We start from the raw sequence: 18055 nt of genomic DNA on the forward strand, positions 1-18055 counted from the left end.
ATTCCGTAGAGAACATCGATGATAAAGTTTGCAACTTTTGGTCGCTGATAAAAAAGCATTGCCTGTACCGGAAGTAGCAGACGAGTAGCGTGACGTCACAGGTTGTGGAGCTCCTCACATCTGCACATTGTTTACAATCATGGCCACCAGCAGTGAGAGCGATTCGGACCGAGAAAGCGACGATTTCCCCATTAATTTAAGCGAGTATGAAAGATTCGTGGATGAGGAAAGTGAGAGTGAAGGACTAGAGGGCAGTGGGAGCGATTCAGATAGGGAAGATGCTGTGAGAAGCGGGTGGGACCTGATATTCAGCTGAGAATGACTAAAACAGTAAATAAACACAAGACATATATATATACTCTATTAGCCACAACACAATCAGGCTTATATTAATTATGCCACAAATGAATCCCGCATAACAAACACCTCCCCCCTCCCATCCATATAACCCGCCAATACAACTCAAACACCTGCACAACACACTCAATCCCACAGCCCAAAGTACCGTTCACCTCCCCAAAGTTCATACAGCACATATATTTCCCCAAAGTCCCCAAAGTTACGTACGTGACATGCACATAGCGGCACGCACGTACGGGCAAGCGATCAAATGTTTGGAAGCCGCAGCTGCATGCGTACTCACGGTACCGCGTCTGCGCATCCAACTCAAAATCATCCTGGTAAGAGTCTCTGTTGTCCCAGTTCTCCACAGGCCAATGGTAAAGCTTGACTGTCATCTTCCGGGGATGTAAACAATGAAACACTGGCTGTGTTATCCGGCACAACAGTCAGGGGGTGCATTCTACAGCAGGGTTGCGTTATCCGGCACAACACCTGCCGCAAAACACCGCTTCCCACCTACAGCTTTCTTCTTTGCTGTCTCCTTTGTTCATTGAACAAATTGCAAAAGATTCACCAACGCAGATGTCCAGAATACTGTGGAATTTTGCGATGAAAACAGACAACTTAATAGCTGGCCACCATGCTGTCCCAAAATGTCCTCTACAATCCGTGACGTCACGCGCAGCCGTCATCATACCGAGACGTTTTCAGCAGGATATTTCGCGCAAAATTTAAAATTGCACTTTAGTAAGCTAACCCGGCCGTATTGGCATGTGTTGCAATGTTAAGATTTCATCATTGATATATAAACTATCGGACTGCGTGGTCGGTTGTAGTGGGTTTCAGTAGGCCTTTAATGTTTCATATTTCACGCTACCCAAAGCGAAGTGACACATGGTTGTTTTATTGAAGACGATGGGGAAGTAGAAGGTATTTGAAATGCAGTGACATTTCCCTCAGACCGATTTGCCTTCTCAGGAAGCTTGTCAGTGGCTTGAGCTTTTTATATGATAATTAACAAAGGGAAAAAGGAAATATTGTTCATTTGTCCTGAAAAAGAACTGTGGCATAATTCACATATTCTATGATAGAGGCAAATTTGAAGGACCGGATGTCATTGTTTTACAAAATGAAGTTTTTACATTTGGGAATGGACATGCTTCTTGTGGGTTATACATCGGGTTGGGCCATATATGGAATATACTCGATATATCGCGGGTTTGTCTCTGTACGATGTAGAAAATGACTATATCGTGAGTATTCGAGTATACGTTCTCACGCAGTGGCTTTTAGCTGCGGGCATTACACTACAGGCTTTTCTCTCTCTTTCTTGTCTCTCCTTCTCACAGAAACATAAAACAAGCGCACTTTGTTACATACGTCACCTACGCTCTCGCAGAGCAGAGAGGTAGCGGAATGGGTAACGTTAGCTGTGGCAGGTGGTGCAAGCGGAGTGGTGCAAGTGGTAATACGAGAGAAAGAAGGCGCAAATCTGGTAACAAATGGAGGAAGAATAATTAATTCCCAAGAAAAACAGCACGGGGTCCATCGTCTGGCGGTGGTTTGGCTTCAAGCAGGAATATGTTGAACAGACAACAGTAATATGTAAAGTATGCGGCAAAAGCGTTGCTACAGAAAGTAGTAGCACTACTAATTTGTAGCATCATTTGAAAAGTCATCCGCTAGAGAATGAAGAGTGCTTGAAACTCCGCATGTCAACATCTCCGGCCGGTGCCACACCCAACAAATTGCCGAAGCAACCAACACTGACCCAATTGAGCCTGGCGTCTTCCATTTCCAGATCAACACCGTATGAAAAAAAATTGTCAACACAGAGGGAGATAACGTCCGCAGGAACCTACCACATAGCGAAGGATATACACTATTTGATTTCCTAATATGCAGCAAATATTTTTCAAACTATTGCAGTGGCGTTCTGTTCAAAAAGTGCACTTTAATTTAGTGTTGTTTTGATATGTCATCTTAGTGACATCATGCACAAAAGTGCACTCTTGGCTTGTTTTAAAATGTCTCCGACAATCTTGCACTTTCTGTTTTGAAATGACATGAATGTTTGTGCCACTGCTTAATAACTGTTTAATAAATACAGTTTTGGTCAATTGACTTAGTTGTGATTTCCCTCTCTGCATGAAAGTTTAAAATGAGCATATATTAATGCAGTATGAACAAGAATGTTTTAATGTAGACACATAGAATCATCATACTGCTGTGATTATATGCATCAAGTGTTCATTCAAGGCTAAGGAAAGAATATCGAGATATATATCGTGTATCGTGACATGGCCTAAAAATATTGAGATATTAATAAAAGGGCATATCGCCCAGCCCTAATTATACACTTATAACCCATGCATATATTTGGGGTCAATCTCCCTTAAGACAGTTAATGCTGCTAATGAGCTTCTTTTCTCTGTGTAGGCGCTGGAATGTGAACAAAGGTGTTTCTTACACAAGAAAGACAAACACGACGTTTGCATGATCCTAATTAAACATTGTCACAGTCGAAGAAGTGTCTGTTCCATGGTCAGACTTTATTTAGACAGTGGAACATCGATTTACGAACGCCTCTATTTGCAACCTTTTCAGTTGACAAACCTTTATATCGCACTAAATATTCCTCCGTGTGTGAACCATGTCTCGGCGTAAAAACGTTTCATCCATTCATTCATTTTGCAAGCTGCTTAAAGCCATTGGGGTCTGCCATTTTGGTGACATCACAGCCATTTTAAAGAGGCCGGGCCCCGTATGTCATATCCTGTTTCCATGTACACACATTTCAATAAGTATCGATAGCAACAGCACTTTTGACTTGTTTATGTTCACAATTGTCGTACTTTGCGCTGGTCGGAGCTGTGTTAGCCTGTCTTAGAGATCACTTTGTGTGATCAGAAATGCTTTAAATGTGTCCAAACTCTCGCAGTCTTGCTGTATAGCTTTTGGTTGCTAGACAAACGCTTTGAGTTTGCGTTTTACCTTGCGGTACCTTCAGTTTGAGGATTTTATCAGCAAAGGGGGCTTTGTACTATGGTAAGTCTTTTAATTGTGATGAGACTGTAAAGGATGCCTTTAATACAGCGAAAGAGAAGGAATTACCTGAGCACAAGCTTCTCACAGCTTGTTTGTGCTAATGCTAAAAGTGACGACGTGAATCCACTGCTTTTTTATCACTCTGAAGAGTTTTCAACAATGCCACAAATATTCGCAGACACAAAGTAAAAATTATTTTCCTTTGTTTGTTTTTTATTGTAGCAAAATGGTAGTTAACGTTTTGGAGCACACCAGCAACACTTTTGTGTGCGTGTCTTTGTTTGTTGACAATAAAGCTTGCTGTAATGTTGTTGTGTTGTTTGGATGGAAACATAAGAGATTATTGAGCCATTACTTTCTTGTTATGTCATTTATATATATATATATATATATATATATATATATATATATATATATATATATATATATATATGGTTACACTTTAATATGGGGAACATATTCTTCATAAATTAGTTTCTTATTAAAGTAACAAAGACTTAATTTATTTGAACAATAGGGGACCATATAAGAGTTGGGGTTAGGGTTCGGGTTAGCATTACTAATACAGAATAATTCTCAGGTTATTGAGGGAAGACTCTTAGTTAATGGTTTACTGGTTGTATAATAAGACCACGCAGAATAAGGCATTAATAAGTACTAATTAAGTAGTAATTAAGAGCCAATATGTTACTAATTTGCATGTTAATAAGCAACTAATTAATGGTGAATATGTGTTCCCCATACTAAAGTGTTACCATATATATATATATATATATATATATATATATATATATATATATATATATATATATATATGTATGTGTGTGTGTGTGTGTATATGTATGTATGTATGTTTATGTATGTATATACAGTATATATGTATACATACATACATACACACGCACACACACACACATATATATATGCATATATATATTACTCACACACATACCTGTATGTATATATATACATGTATGTGTATATATATATATATATATATATATATATATATATATATATATATATATATATATATATATATATATATATATATATGTATATATATGTATATATATATTTATATATATTACACATACATTCATACATACATTCAGTACATATATGTATGTATGTATGTATGTATGTGTAATATATATATATATATTTATATATATATATATATATATATATATACGTACATATATATATATATATATATATATGTGTATAAACAGTGTACATACATTATAGTGTCTTCAAAATGTGCAGTTTTTACTAGAATAGGGACTTTTGTCGAGGCGAGATCCAATGATTCATGTTTACATTGATTCTTATGGGGAACTCTACTTCACTATACAAACTTTTCGGTTCACGATCCATGTTCAAGAAACAATTAAGTACGTAAATCATGGTTCCATTATTTTCATCTTTATTGGATCTCTGATGGACACAAAGCATGCAGACATGCTTTTAATAACATCATATACATGTGATAATAGCTGTAATTAAACGCAAGTATGTAATTATATAGTTCAGTAATTGATTCTATTGTTGGGGATCAAACATTGACCAAAACCATTAATGCCTATTGATGAGATAAAGGTGGAAGCGGTGGTCATTATATCGATAAAAAAGAGCAAATTTAGAAATATGAATGTGGCAAAATTCAATCCAAACTTTTGTTGTCCTGAAGAGACAGTATTAGTGTGAATTTTGCCATAGCAGAAGTTTCATCAAAACTGGACAATACAAAGACCAGAATAGCTCCAAGACCATTTCTTGATTCCTTATTCCTCTCCCACCTGGCATCAGCAGACCTACACCAGGACTAAATAATTTACTATTTGGACAATGTTGTTGTGTGAAACTGATCGATGCAAGGTCGGTTCAGTCAACTTTCTGAATTATTGTGCCTTTTTCAAGCTTAGATAGATGTGCGTGCCACAGACAACTGCAAGCCCACACGGCCTGACACTGTCCTGGCCTTTAATTAATACGGCATTCAAAATAATTTCTAATACTACGAATGTAAAATCTAAAAAATAATTGCCTCCCAAACCCCCTTTGACGTGCACATCAACGATGGAAAACAGAATATTTGTTTATTGACTTTAAAGACCTTGTGTTTGATGTGGTTGGTGACATTATCAGCAATGAAAGACTTCAACTTGAGGTGCATTGTGCGGCATACTAATCGACTGCATCTGAATATGGTGCAGCAAATGCTTTGGATCGGACCGCAGAGCCATCGGCCAAACAGATTACAAGCGCCATCAATTTGGAATTCAGCGCAAACCCGATTTGTGCAAGAAGAAGACGCCACCTATTTTAATCATATAGACCAGGGGTTCTTAACCATTTTAACCTCTGGGCCTAACTTTTCCATTACAGAAGGGCCCATGGCCCACTCAAATATTGACACTGAAATAGTAATAATCGTATTCAATAATTCTATCCAATCTACTTGATAAACTTTGTCAAGTAATAGGAAATCATGTGTTATTCGCAACGATTATTATCAAGGCTTAGGTCAGGGTCATTACAAAAATAAGTACTAATCAAATATCCTGCAAAGAAAGGACATTTACATGCAACTCGACCTAAATTAGTAATAAAGTTGAAGTACAAGAGAACAAACAGCTTTACCGCGTTAGTCATAATTTTGGTGCTTAAGAAACTTCTCTATGACTTTAGCTCCAGACTTATGTTTGATATTGTGATTTATGGTTTTATGGCTAAGAAACACTGATATACAAACCCAGTTTCCATATGAGTTGTGAAATTGTGTTAGATGTAAATATAAACGGAATACAATGATTTGCAAATCATTTTCAACCCATATTCAATTGAATGCACTACATAAGGCTTTTAACTTTTTGCAGCTCCAGACCATACTTGCCAACCCTCCCGAATTTTCTGGGAGACTCCCGAAATTCAGCACCTCTCCCGAAAACCTCCCGGGACAAATATTCTCCCGAAAATCTACCGATTTTCAGCCGGAGCTGGAAGCCACGCCCCCTCCAGCTCCTTGCGGACCTGAGTGAGGACAGCCTTTTTTCACGACGGGAGGACAACAGGGTGACAATAACTAAATCATCCAGACTAGAGATAAATTGTATTATTATGTTTATCTTACCTAAAAATAAATATATTTATTAATTTAAAAAAATTAAAAAAATAAATACATTTTTATTACATTTTGCTAAAAACATAACAATTAATTGTATTTTTATTTGTATTTTTTCCTGACTCCTTATTACATCCAGCCATAGAATTATACATTAAAATAAACATATTTGAAATAATTGATTTTAAATTATCATAATAATTCATTTAAAATTACCATATTTAATTATTAAAATAATTGCTTGTTTATCAACAACTTTAGCATTTTATTCATTACATTTTGAAACTCTCAGAAGCCAAGTTGTTATATTCCTTAATATTTATTTATGCAAGTTTGAAGTATCAATTATCTAAACAGTTTTGTTTGCATATTTTCAGGATATATATATATATATATATATATATATATATATATATATATGGCTGGCCTGGGAACGCCTCGGGGTCCCACAGGAAGAGCTGGACGAAGTGGCAGGGGAGAGGGAAGTCTGGGCTTCCCTGCTTAGGCTGCTGCCCCCGTGACCCGACCTCGGATAAGCGGAAGAAGATGGATGGATGGATGGATGGATGGATATATATATATATATATATATGTATGTATGAAATACTTGACTTGGTGAATTCTAGCTGTCAATATACTCCTCCCCTCTTAACCACGCCCCCAGCCCCCACCTCCCAAAATCGGAGGTCTCAAGGTTGGCAAGTATGCTCCAGACAGATTTGTTTTTTGTATTTTTGGTCCAATATGGCTCTTTCAACATGTTGGTTTGCCGACCCCTGCCCTAGGAGGTTCCTTTGCGCGCGAGCAAAGCAATATTTGCACTTAGAAAATCTTTTCGCTCACAACTTTTTGGCTCTGTATTTGAATTACACAACACACACTGAATACATCTAAATGGTTGAACGTGGAAGTGTAAGAAAGCTTCAGTCACCTTTAGTGAGTAAGCATGAGATGGCCCAAACACATAAGGACAGTGTTGCTGCATGGAAAAGCTAGCAGGCAACTTGCAAACAGGGAAACGTTGCACAGATGATAGCAGTGTAAACAAACTTGCACACCACTACAGAGTTGACCTGAAAACAGAGTAGGTTCTGGTGGAAAAAAACGTTCTTGCCTGGAAAACAAAGGCTCGATGTCCACCCAAAGATATGTTATCCGTGCACAACCACTTTGATTGAGATTTTTTACACTTGCAAGATTGTTTTGCTTACAACTTGTTGTTACTGTATTAGAATTACACAGCAAATACTGAGGAAATAAAAATGGTCGAAAAGCAAAATTCTTAGTTTCTTGTTATGGTCATTTAAGGCATTTAGTGTCTAAATCAGGGGTGCTCACACTTTTTCTGCAGGCGAGCTACTTTTCAATTGATCAAGTCGTGGGGATCTACCTCATTATATATATGCATAATTTATATTTACTTATTTATGAAATATATGTTTTTGTTAACAAGTTAAAGGTTTTTAATGATAATGCAAGCATGTTTAACACATATACTTAATATTGTTAAAAAATTAAAGGTGTTTAATGATAATACAAGTATGTTTAATACATATAGTTAATATTGTTAATACGTTAAAGGTGTTTAAAGATAATGAAAGCATGCTTAACACATATAGTTAAAATTGTTAACAAGTTAAAGGTGTTTAATGATAATACAAGCATGTTTAACACATAGTTAATATTGTTAATAAATTAAAGGTGTTTAATAATAATACAAGAATGTTTAATACATATAGTTAATATTGTTAACAACTTAAAGGTGTTTAAAGATAATACAAGCATGTTTAACACATATAGTTAATATTGTTAACAAGTTAAAGGTGTTTAAAGATAATACAAGCATGTTTAACACGTATAGTTAATATTGTTAACAAGTTAAAAGTGTTTAATGATAATACAAGCATGTTTAACACATATAGTTAATATTGTTAACAAGTTAAAAGTGTTTAAAGATAATACAAGCATGTTTAACACATATAGTTAATATTGTTAATAAGTTAAAGGTGTTTAAAGATAATACAAGCATGTTTAACACATATAGATTCCTTTCTTTCATGAGAACAAGAATATAAGTTGGTGTATTACCTGATTGTGATGACTTGCATTGATTGGAATCAGACAGTGGTGCTGATAACGTCCGCATTTTCGAATGGAGGAGAAAAAAAGTCCTCCTTTCTGTCCAATACCACATAAAAGTGGTTGGTTTTTGGCATCTTATTTGTCCAGCTTCTGTACTACTTTGCATACACTTTACAAGAAATACATTGTCGGCAAACTCCGTAGCTTGCTATCTTGTGCACGCCAGCTTTCTGAGACTCTTGTTTTGTTAGCGCAACTGTGCAGTCGGTCTTTGGAGTTTTGACGACAGGTATGGCGCCAGAGTCTGTTGAAATAAAGTGTTTCTCGCCTTCCTGTCGGTAATTTTAATGAGCTGGCAGCAGCCAGCGTCATCTCAGAAGACCCTCGGGTGCCGTGAATGTCAATCAAGTGACGAAAGTGACGTCATAGTGAAGATTTATGATCGCTCATTTTTAGGACTATTTCTTAATGTCTGGCTGGTGATCGACTGACACACCCTCCGCGATCGATCGGTAGCTCGCGATCGACGTAATGAGCACCCCTGTAGAGTCTTAATCATGGCCACACCTGGCCAGTAGGAATGGGTGATATGGACTATCACAATAACCTGCCATTTCTGGTGAAAACGATAAAAGTGAAGATAAAAAACACCCATAGAATTCCACCTTTTTGACTCTGAGTCTGTCAGTGCATCCAGTCTTCAGAGCCCCCAAAACACTACTCAAAAATAACACTAAGGCTGATAAGCTACATCAATTAAGTTTGAGTAGCACACCAATACTACAAAGATGTAGTAGTGTGATTTGCTTATCATACGGTATAGAAGTTATTTTTCTATCAGCCATATTATAGACATTATTATAATGACTTTTATAATTTTAAATGTGCTTTATAAATAAAGTTGATTTGATTTGATTTGATTTGATTTGATGATACAAATCAGATAGTGTTCAGTGTGAATGGCAATAATGGCAAATAATGATGACGCTTATCACAAGCGTCATCATTATTCACCGGAGTTGATGGATGCAAAATAAATTAGTTAAATTAGCAGATGAAAATAATGTTTGAAGAACTCACGTCAATCAACGTTCCACCACTGATCGCCAACACACTCGTCAGAGCAGACATCGAGATTATTGTGCATTAAAAAATCTGTGGGAGTCATCTTCTTTCATAATCCTCTCCGCGGATCAGAAAATGTTGACTTTGATTGCACAGAATCCTTAAAAATTGCAACAAATGTGCCACTACTGAGACGACTAGATTTGGAGCATGTCCGCTTCCGAGTTTACTTCCGTAAACACTGCGGGACGTGCGACCTCAAGACGCCATGTCTGTATTGGGGTCAGTTTGCATTCACATTGGAGTCTGGACATATACATAAAACGATTGGATTTGACAAAAACAAATCTGACAAGGGGTCTTCAAATGATATATAATCATAGTGAATAATGACTGGTTCTGCTATTATTTATTTAAACTCATATTCCTGCATATTTACATTGCATTCTTAAGATTTTAATTTTTTAATAAAAATAATAAATCACACCAAATTATTTAGGGGCCTTAAGAATATGTTATGTGGTCTAAAATAGACCTAACGACGCCAATGGTTAATACCACGTTTTATCAGCAGGATGATATTGACCATATTGTATAGATTGTGTATGATTTTGATGACATGTGGTAGAGTAAGATATAATCACCATATCCCCATGCTAACACCATTAAATGTTTAACAAAAGGCAGTTTAGTAAGGGGTGGCTGATTAATTAAGTGTTACAATAACAAGGCTGTTTGTAATAATTGTTTCATTGTAGATCTCGATTTGAATTTGACTATGAAAAAAAAAGAGCCACGAGAGAAATCACAAATATATGAGAGCAAAACAAAGTGGCTAGAAATTGCCTCGTGGCAATATAAACAATCACTCCGTCTCTCTCTATCTCTCCTAATTATATGCCGTAGTGCATGTTGTGTTTGTTGCACGACTGGATCTGGGTAATTGAACGAAACAACACTATTCTTTTTGATAGAATATCAAAATCCCATCCGCCAATGGCACACAATCGTCTTGGAGAGGAAACCATTAGTTAAAAAAGAGAGTTGAATGTTATTTTACCGCACTGGAATTCATCTGCTCCGTCCTCGCAGTCTTTCTGGCCATCGCAAAGCCACACACTTGAGATGCAGTTACCGCTTGGACATGAAAAGTGGCCCTCCTCACACTTCTGCCCGTGGGAAACTGCCATGAACAACAAAGACAAGTATTAGTTTGTATTGACATAATCACCGTATTTTCCGAACGATAAGCCACTACTTTTCCCCCAAGATTTGAACCCTGCGGGTTTTACCCAACAGCCATAACAAACTTACTTAGTTGTAACACCGACACAGAGGCTAAAAAAGGTGTGTTATTGTTTGTGTCGTGGCGCCATCTTTCAGACAGGTTTGCTCACCGCAGGTTGAACATCTACCGTATTTCCTTCTATTTCGTGCCTTGAACTGGAGGTATAAGTGCCATTTCGTTCACTGGTCGGCCATAGCGTTTCTACTCATATGGTTTCTTCATTAATCACTCCAAGCAACGTTTGTAAATTTTACAATATAACTAAAACCATTGGCACTTACTAATCCATCGCATGTTTGATACTAGTGACTTTATGCATATTTGTGCATATTATCGTAATGTAATCAAGCTAGCTTTCTAAACAGTTTTAAAAGTGCATGTGTTAGTATTATTAACTTACAATAGCATTCCTTTTGTATTGTATCAGCTTCACAAATTTCTCGGTAAATTCACCAAAACGTCACCGTGGCGGTATTGAGTCGGTTTAGCTGCTTGGAGAGCTAGCTTCTGCAGCTAGTGGGTCCATGAAAATTACTTTTCTCTTATGTTTGATCGGCCGCTTTACTGCCCTGTTACAGGCACCGTTTGGTAAAAAAATAGGTATGTAAACAAACACTTACAAAATATTTTTGTGTCAATATATCTCATTTCACAACACATATATGCACGTGGATGCAAATGCAAAAGTGCAATATATTTATCTGTAGAGTAATCTATTTATTTGGTAACACTTTAGTATGGGGAACATATTCACCATTAATTAGATACTTATTAACATGCAAATTAGTAACATATTGGCTCTTAATTAGTCATTATTAAGTACTTATTAATGCCTTATTCTGCATGGCCTAACCCTAACCTTCTAACCCTAACCCCAACCCCAACCCTAACCAAATAAGTCTAATTTAAGTCTTTGTTACTTAGAATATGTTCCCCTTAGTGGACAAATAACTCTAAATTAAGTCTTTGTTACTTATAATATATTCCCCATATTAAAGTCTTACCATTTATTTATATCTGCACCTTATTGCTCTTTTATCCTGCACTACAACAAGCTAATGCAACACAAATTTGTTCGTATCTGTACTGTAAAGTTCAAATTCGAATGACAATAAAAGGAAGTCTAAGTCTAAGTCGTATATATGCGGCTAATATATGGAATTTAGTGGGTGCTGCTTATATACTGGTGCGCTCTATAGTCCGGAAAATACGGTATTTACAAAGTTCACACAGGGCTGTAACATGTCGTGATCAATCTGAAGACACAGTTTGTTTGTAAACCGAAACATCCAAATCTGAGTGATGAATCTCTCACCCTGACAGTTGGCTTCATCTGCATAATCGCCACAATCGTTGGCGCCGTCGCAGATCCACGAGGTGTGGATGCACAGTGAAGTGGAGTTGCACCTGATGAAATCTTTCTCTTTCACCCCCAACTTGTAAAAGTGAGAGCAGTCACTGTGATCTGAATACAAAACACAACACAAGGATTGTTTTTCACCGTGGCCGTAAAGGCTGAGATTTAGTTTGCGGAGCAGTGTAGGGAGGGGGGTGAGGTCAGTATTCTCTGTGATCCAACAGTGACAAGCACATAGTTAAGTCACTGGATCCAACTGAGAGCACATTTTTATAGCTCGAGGTAGAGCTTTGACTTATTACATTTCCTTTTTAACTGCAATGCAAAGCACCGCCTCGAGCACTTACCGCAGTTTTTTTCATCCGAAGCATCAGCACAGTCAATGACCTGGTTACACCAGGCTGAGCTGGGTACGCAGCTCCCATCCTTGCACGGTAATTCCGATGAGCCACATGTGACATCTGGGAAGAGAGATTTAGCATTTCACACCGTTAACAGAGACAGCGTTACAGGTACGACTCACAACAATACCTTGGCGTTAAAAAAAAGGATCTCATCAGCCGTGCAATGTCATCAGGCTTTCAGGCGAAGAGCTAAAATAATCGAAATGTCATCACTCGCTGTTTTAAGACATGGAATGTAAATAGGTATTTTTGGTAACACTTTAGTACGGGGAACATATTCACCATTAATTAGTTGCTTATTAACATGCAAATTATTAACATATTGGCTCTTAATTAGTCATTAAAGGCCTACTGAAATGCGATTTTCTTATTTAAACGGGGATAGCAGGTCCATTCTATGTGTCATACTTGATCATTTCGCGATATTGCCATATTTTTGCTGAAAGGATTTAGTAGAGAACATCGACGATAAAGTTTGCAACTTTTAGTCGCTGATTAAAAAGTCTTGCCTGTACCGGAAGTAGCAGACGAGTAGCGTGACATCACAGGTTGTGGAGCTCCTCACATCTGCACATTGTTTACAATCATGGCCACCAGCAACGAGAGCGATTCGGACCGAGAAAGCGACAATTTCCCCATTAATTTGAGCGAGGATGAAAGATTTGTGGATGAGGAAAGTGAGAGTGAAGGACTAGAGGGCAGTGGGAGCGATTCAGATAGGGAAGATGCTGTAAAAGGCGGGTGGGGACCTGATATTCAGCTGGGAATGAATAAAACAGTAAATAAACACAATACATATATATACTCTATTAGCCACAACACAACCAGGCTTATATTTAATATGCCACAAATTAATCCCGCATAACAAACACCGCCCCCCTCCCGTCCATATATCCCGCCAATACAACTCAAACACCTGCACAACACACTCAATCCCACAGCCCAAAGTACCGTTCACCTCCCCAAAGTTCATACAGCACATATATTTCCCCAAAGTCCCTAAAGTTACGTACGTGACATGCACATAGCGGCACGCACGTACGGGCAAGCGATCAAATGTTTGGAAGCCGCAGCTGCATGCGTACTCACGGTACCGCATCTGCGTATCCAACTCAAAGTCCTTCTTTGCTGTCTCCATTGTTCATTGAACAAATTGCAAAAGATTCACCAACACAGATGTCCAGAATACTGTGGAATTTTGCGATGAAAACAGACGACTTAATAGCTGGCCACCATGCTGTCCCAAAATGTCCTCCACAATCCGTGACGTCACGCGCTGACGTCATCATACCGAGACGTTTTCAGCAGGATATTTCGCGCACAATTTAAAATTGCACTTTAGTAAGCTAACCCGGCCGTATTGGCATGTGTTGCAATGTTAAGATTTCATCATTGATATATAAACTATCAGACTGCATGGTCGGTAGTAGTGGGTTTCAGTAGGCCTTTAAGTACTTATTAATGCCTTATTCTGCATGGCCTTATTATACAACAAGTAAGCCATTAACTAAGAGCCTTCCCCCAATAATCTCAGAATTATTGCTTATTAGTAACCCTAACCCTAACCCTAACCCTTATATGTTCCCCTAGTGTCCAAATAACTTTAAATTAAGTCTTTGTTACTTAGAACATGTTCCCCATACTAAAGTGTTACCGGATTTTTTGTTCTTAGTCTCTCTGATTAGTCTTTCAGGCTCTCTTATTAGACTCCACATGTTTTGTTATGGAACTAATCAACCACATTTTTGGCCAACATAATTAGTGAGCAGTAAATGCATTGTGTTACATTACCATTTAGAGTGGTAATTCATCATTAAATTTTACTTTAACGTAAATACAGTAGGGTCATGAACATTTTATATCACGTTTATTGTACCACAACTATTACAGTTATTACTATTACAATTATGTGGTAGCTGCTCGAGCCAGAAATAAGGGCACCCATCGCGAAAATTATTCATAAAATAATTTTGCATAATAATTCGGAGTGACTTACAAAATCTCTATGAAGCTGACGTGTATACATATATATTCTTTACTGTTTTCTGACAGTTGAAGCATAAGCAGCTTCCCAAGAGAGATATACAGCCAGGGAAGGCAGGGAAGGCAGAGCACTAATTATGATAGCATACAATACATGTTTATTTGACCATTAAACTAAGTTATGAATGTATTCCTGTGTAATAACAATCATTCTTTAAAAGATTTTGTTCCGTAAAAAACTCCTCAATTGTCATGTTTCCCGATCATACACAAGGCGGAAACCGGAAATGAGGTTGCCAACAGGCTTTCCTGTTTGCGTCATGTGCATGCTACGTTTTTGGCCAGTGCACCTTGTAGCAGCCACAGTTGTTAAGTCAGGGGTCTCCAAACTGTATTTATTTATTTAAATTTGTATTTATTGTATCGTATTTTCCGGACTATAAGGCACACTTAAAATCCCACCCCCCCCAAAAAAAAAAAAACTTGACAGTGCGCCGGTGTGCCTGATGTAAGGAATACATTTGGTTGAGCTTACCCATCTCGAAGCTATTTTATTTGGTACATCGTGTAATGATAAGTTGGACCAGTAGATGGCAGTCAAACATAAGGGATAAGTGTAGGCTGCACTATGATGGCAATATGTCTCAAGTAAAAACACCAACATTTTAAATGTTCCATTGAAAATATAGAACATTACACACAGCGCTCAAAAATCTATCAAAATGTTTTAGTAGAACTTTGGTAAGCTATGAAACCGCACCGCTAGAAGGTGTAAACATACAAGTATTATTATGGTGTGTGTTTAAGGTAAGACATATTTATTTGGCATTTTGTTTTCACAACACCATGCAAAAGCAACTTTTCTTACCTTCTGGTACCTGCTGATCTGTATTTGGAATCTGTATAAGTCCTGAAAAATTGCGCGCGTCGGCACCGACGCCATAGTCAATAAGTTTCTTCTTTTTCTCTATCTTCTTGTTATGTGACATTCATCCTCCGCTGTTGCCATTTGTAAAATAAAGTAATGTTAAGTTCTTACTTATATCTGTCAGTACACTCGCCATGAAAGCACTAAAACATACCGGTGTAGTGAGTTATATTATGCACCCAAGGATATTTGGTTATTGGAGTTCCGGTCCGACGTTTTTTTTCACGGGACACATTTCCTGTGTTGTTGTTTCCGACTGAGGAGATGCTGCTCCGTTATTGATACAAGTAAAGTGGGAATGTCATTAATACAGTTAGCTCCATCTTTTGACACTTCTTCCACACCCGTCCTTGCACGCTACACCGCTACAACAAAGATGACGGGGAGAAGACGCTGCCGAAGGTGAGCCACGTAAATAAGACCACCCACAAAACGGCGCATCCGGAAAGGACTGTCAGAAAGCGGCTTGAAGATGATCTGTAAAATATAATCTATGCAGCATTTTGACCAAAGAACCACCATTACATGTTATGTAGACCTTAAGGAAGTGTTTTTAATTTAGAAATAAATAATAATAATATGACTCCTTTAATGCGCCCTATAATCCGGTGCGCCTTTTGTATGAAAAAAGAAAAAAAACAGACCATTTATCAGCAGTGCGCCTTATAATCCGGTGCGCCCTATGGTCCGGAAAATACGATAGTTGTCTTTTCCATTCTTGTCCCCACAATTTCCCCCTCTGTCTTCTTTTGTTTGTCTTATTTCTAGCCCCTCCTGCTCCGTTCCGGCTGTGCCAAACACTAAATATATTTCAATATTTAATAAAGTCAAATACAAATAAGGCAACAAGATAAGTATCCCACACTTCTTTTTTTCTAAAGTAAATCCGTAAACAAAACAAATATATATATTTTTTTAAACTCGGAACATCCGGTGGGCAAGATAATGGATGCTGGCGGGCCGGATCCGGTCCACGGGCCGTAGTTTGGGGACCACTGCCCCTAGTTGTTTGTGTGTGTATACCAGTGTTTTTCAACCTTTTTTGAGCCAAGGCACATTTTTTTGCGTTGAAAAAATCCAGAGGCACACCACCAGCAGAAATCATTAAAAAACAAAACTCAGTTGACAGTAAAAAGTCGTCTCAATTGTTGTATATGACTTTTAAACCATAACCAACCATGCATCAATATAGCTCTTGTCTCAAAGTAGGTGTACAGTTATGACCTGTCACATCACGCCGTGACTTATTTTGAGTTTTTTGCTGTTTTCCTGTGTGGAGTGTTTTAGTTCTTGTCTTGCCCTCCTCTTTTAGTGGCTTGTTCTCTTTTTTTTGGTATTTTCCTGTAGCAGTTTCATGTGTTCCTTTGAGCGATATTTCCCGCATCTACTTTGTTTTAGCAATCAAGAATATTGCAGTTGTTTTTATCCTTCTTTGTGGGGACATTGTTGATTGTCTTGTCATGTTCAGATGTACTTTGTGGACCACATCTTTGTTCCACAGTAAGTCTTTGCTGTCGTCCAGCATTCTGTTTTTGTTGACTTTGTAGCCAGTTCAGTTTTAGTTTTGTTCTGCATAGCCTTCCCTAAGCTTCAATGCCTTTTCTTAGGGGCACTCACCTTTTGTTTATTTTTGGTTTAAGCATTAGACACCTTTTACCTGGACACTGCCTCCCGCTGTTTCCGAGATCTACAAAGCAATTAGCTACCGGCTGCCACCTACTGACATGGAAGAGTATTACACGGTTACTCTGCCAAACTCAAACAGCACCGACACTCAACAACAACACATCATTTGCAGACTATAATTACTGGCTTGCAAAAAAAGGTTTAACCCAAATAGGTAAAATTAGATAATCTCCTTCGGCACACCAGACTGTATCTCACGGCACACTCAGTGGTTGAAAAACACTGGTGTATACGATTGGTTGCACTAGTTGCACTGTGGGCGTAGTCTATTCATTATAGTAAGTGCATGGTGGTTGGGTGGCAGAGTGAGCAGGGGGATGAAACTTGTTAACGGTCGTCTTTGACGGTCTTCTATGTCATTACAGTCTTTTCCATCATGTTGGCATATTGCTCAACTCTGTCATCTTCGTCACTAATCAATTAAAGTGCGTGTTTTTATTTTATATGGAGCAATAAACCTACCGCAAGGACATATATAGACAGTTTGACGCATCATCAATGGCAGCCATAGAAACCAGATGACGTAGGGTTAAATATATCCTTTCTGCTGTAGTGAGCAAGCAAGCAACAGGGGGAACTGAGTGCCGTCAGCCGTCAGTCCTCAGCACTGAAGACATGGATGCTCTGTTGGTCGCCGTGTCGCCAAAATGTTTGAAACATTTTTTACAGCATGACGTTCAAAACTGTAACATCCACGGCCTGAGTAAAGTACATATTTAGTGTAAGTGTGTCAACATAATTAATG

The 18055-nt window shown here is 37.9% G+C and overlaps 1 protein-coding gene across 2 annotated transcripts in view; it reads right to left on the minus strand.

The window, feature by feature from the left end:
- Nucleotides 1–18055, minus strand: part of lrp1bb (low density lipoprotein receptor-related protein 1Bb) — a 1021613-nt gene that overhangs the window by 229244 nt on the left and 774314 nt on the right. For both annotated transcript variants that reach the window (XM_072912020.1, XM_061926507.1), the window contains 3 exons: nucleotides 12657–12770; nucleotides 12268–12417; nucleotides 10725–10847 (listed from right to left, as the gene is read on the minus strand). In XM_072912020.1, the coding sequence (XP_072768121.1) occupies nucleotides 10725–10847; nucleotides 12268–12417; nucleotides 12657–12770 (387 nt within the window). The remainder of the gene's footprint in view (nucleotides 1–10724; nucleotides 10848–12267; nucleotides 12418–12656; nucleotides 12771–18055) is intronic.

This window comes from Nerophis lumbriciformis, linkage group LG31 (assembly GCF_033978685.3).
Source record: "Nerophis lumbriciformis linkage group LG31, RoL_Nlum_v2.1, whole genome shotgun sequence".
Lineage (NCBI taxonomy): Eukaryota > Metazoa > Chordata > Actinopteri > Syngnathiformes > Syngnathidae > Nerophis > Nerophis lumbriciformis.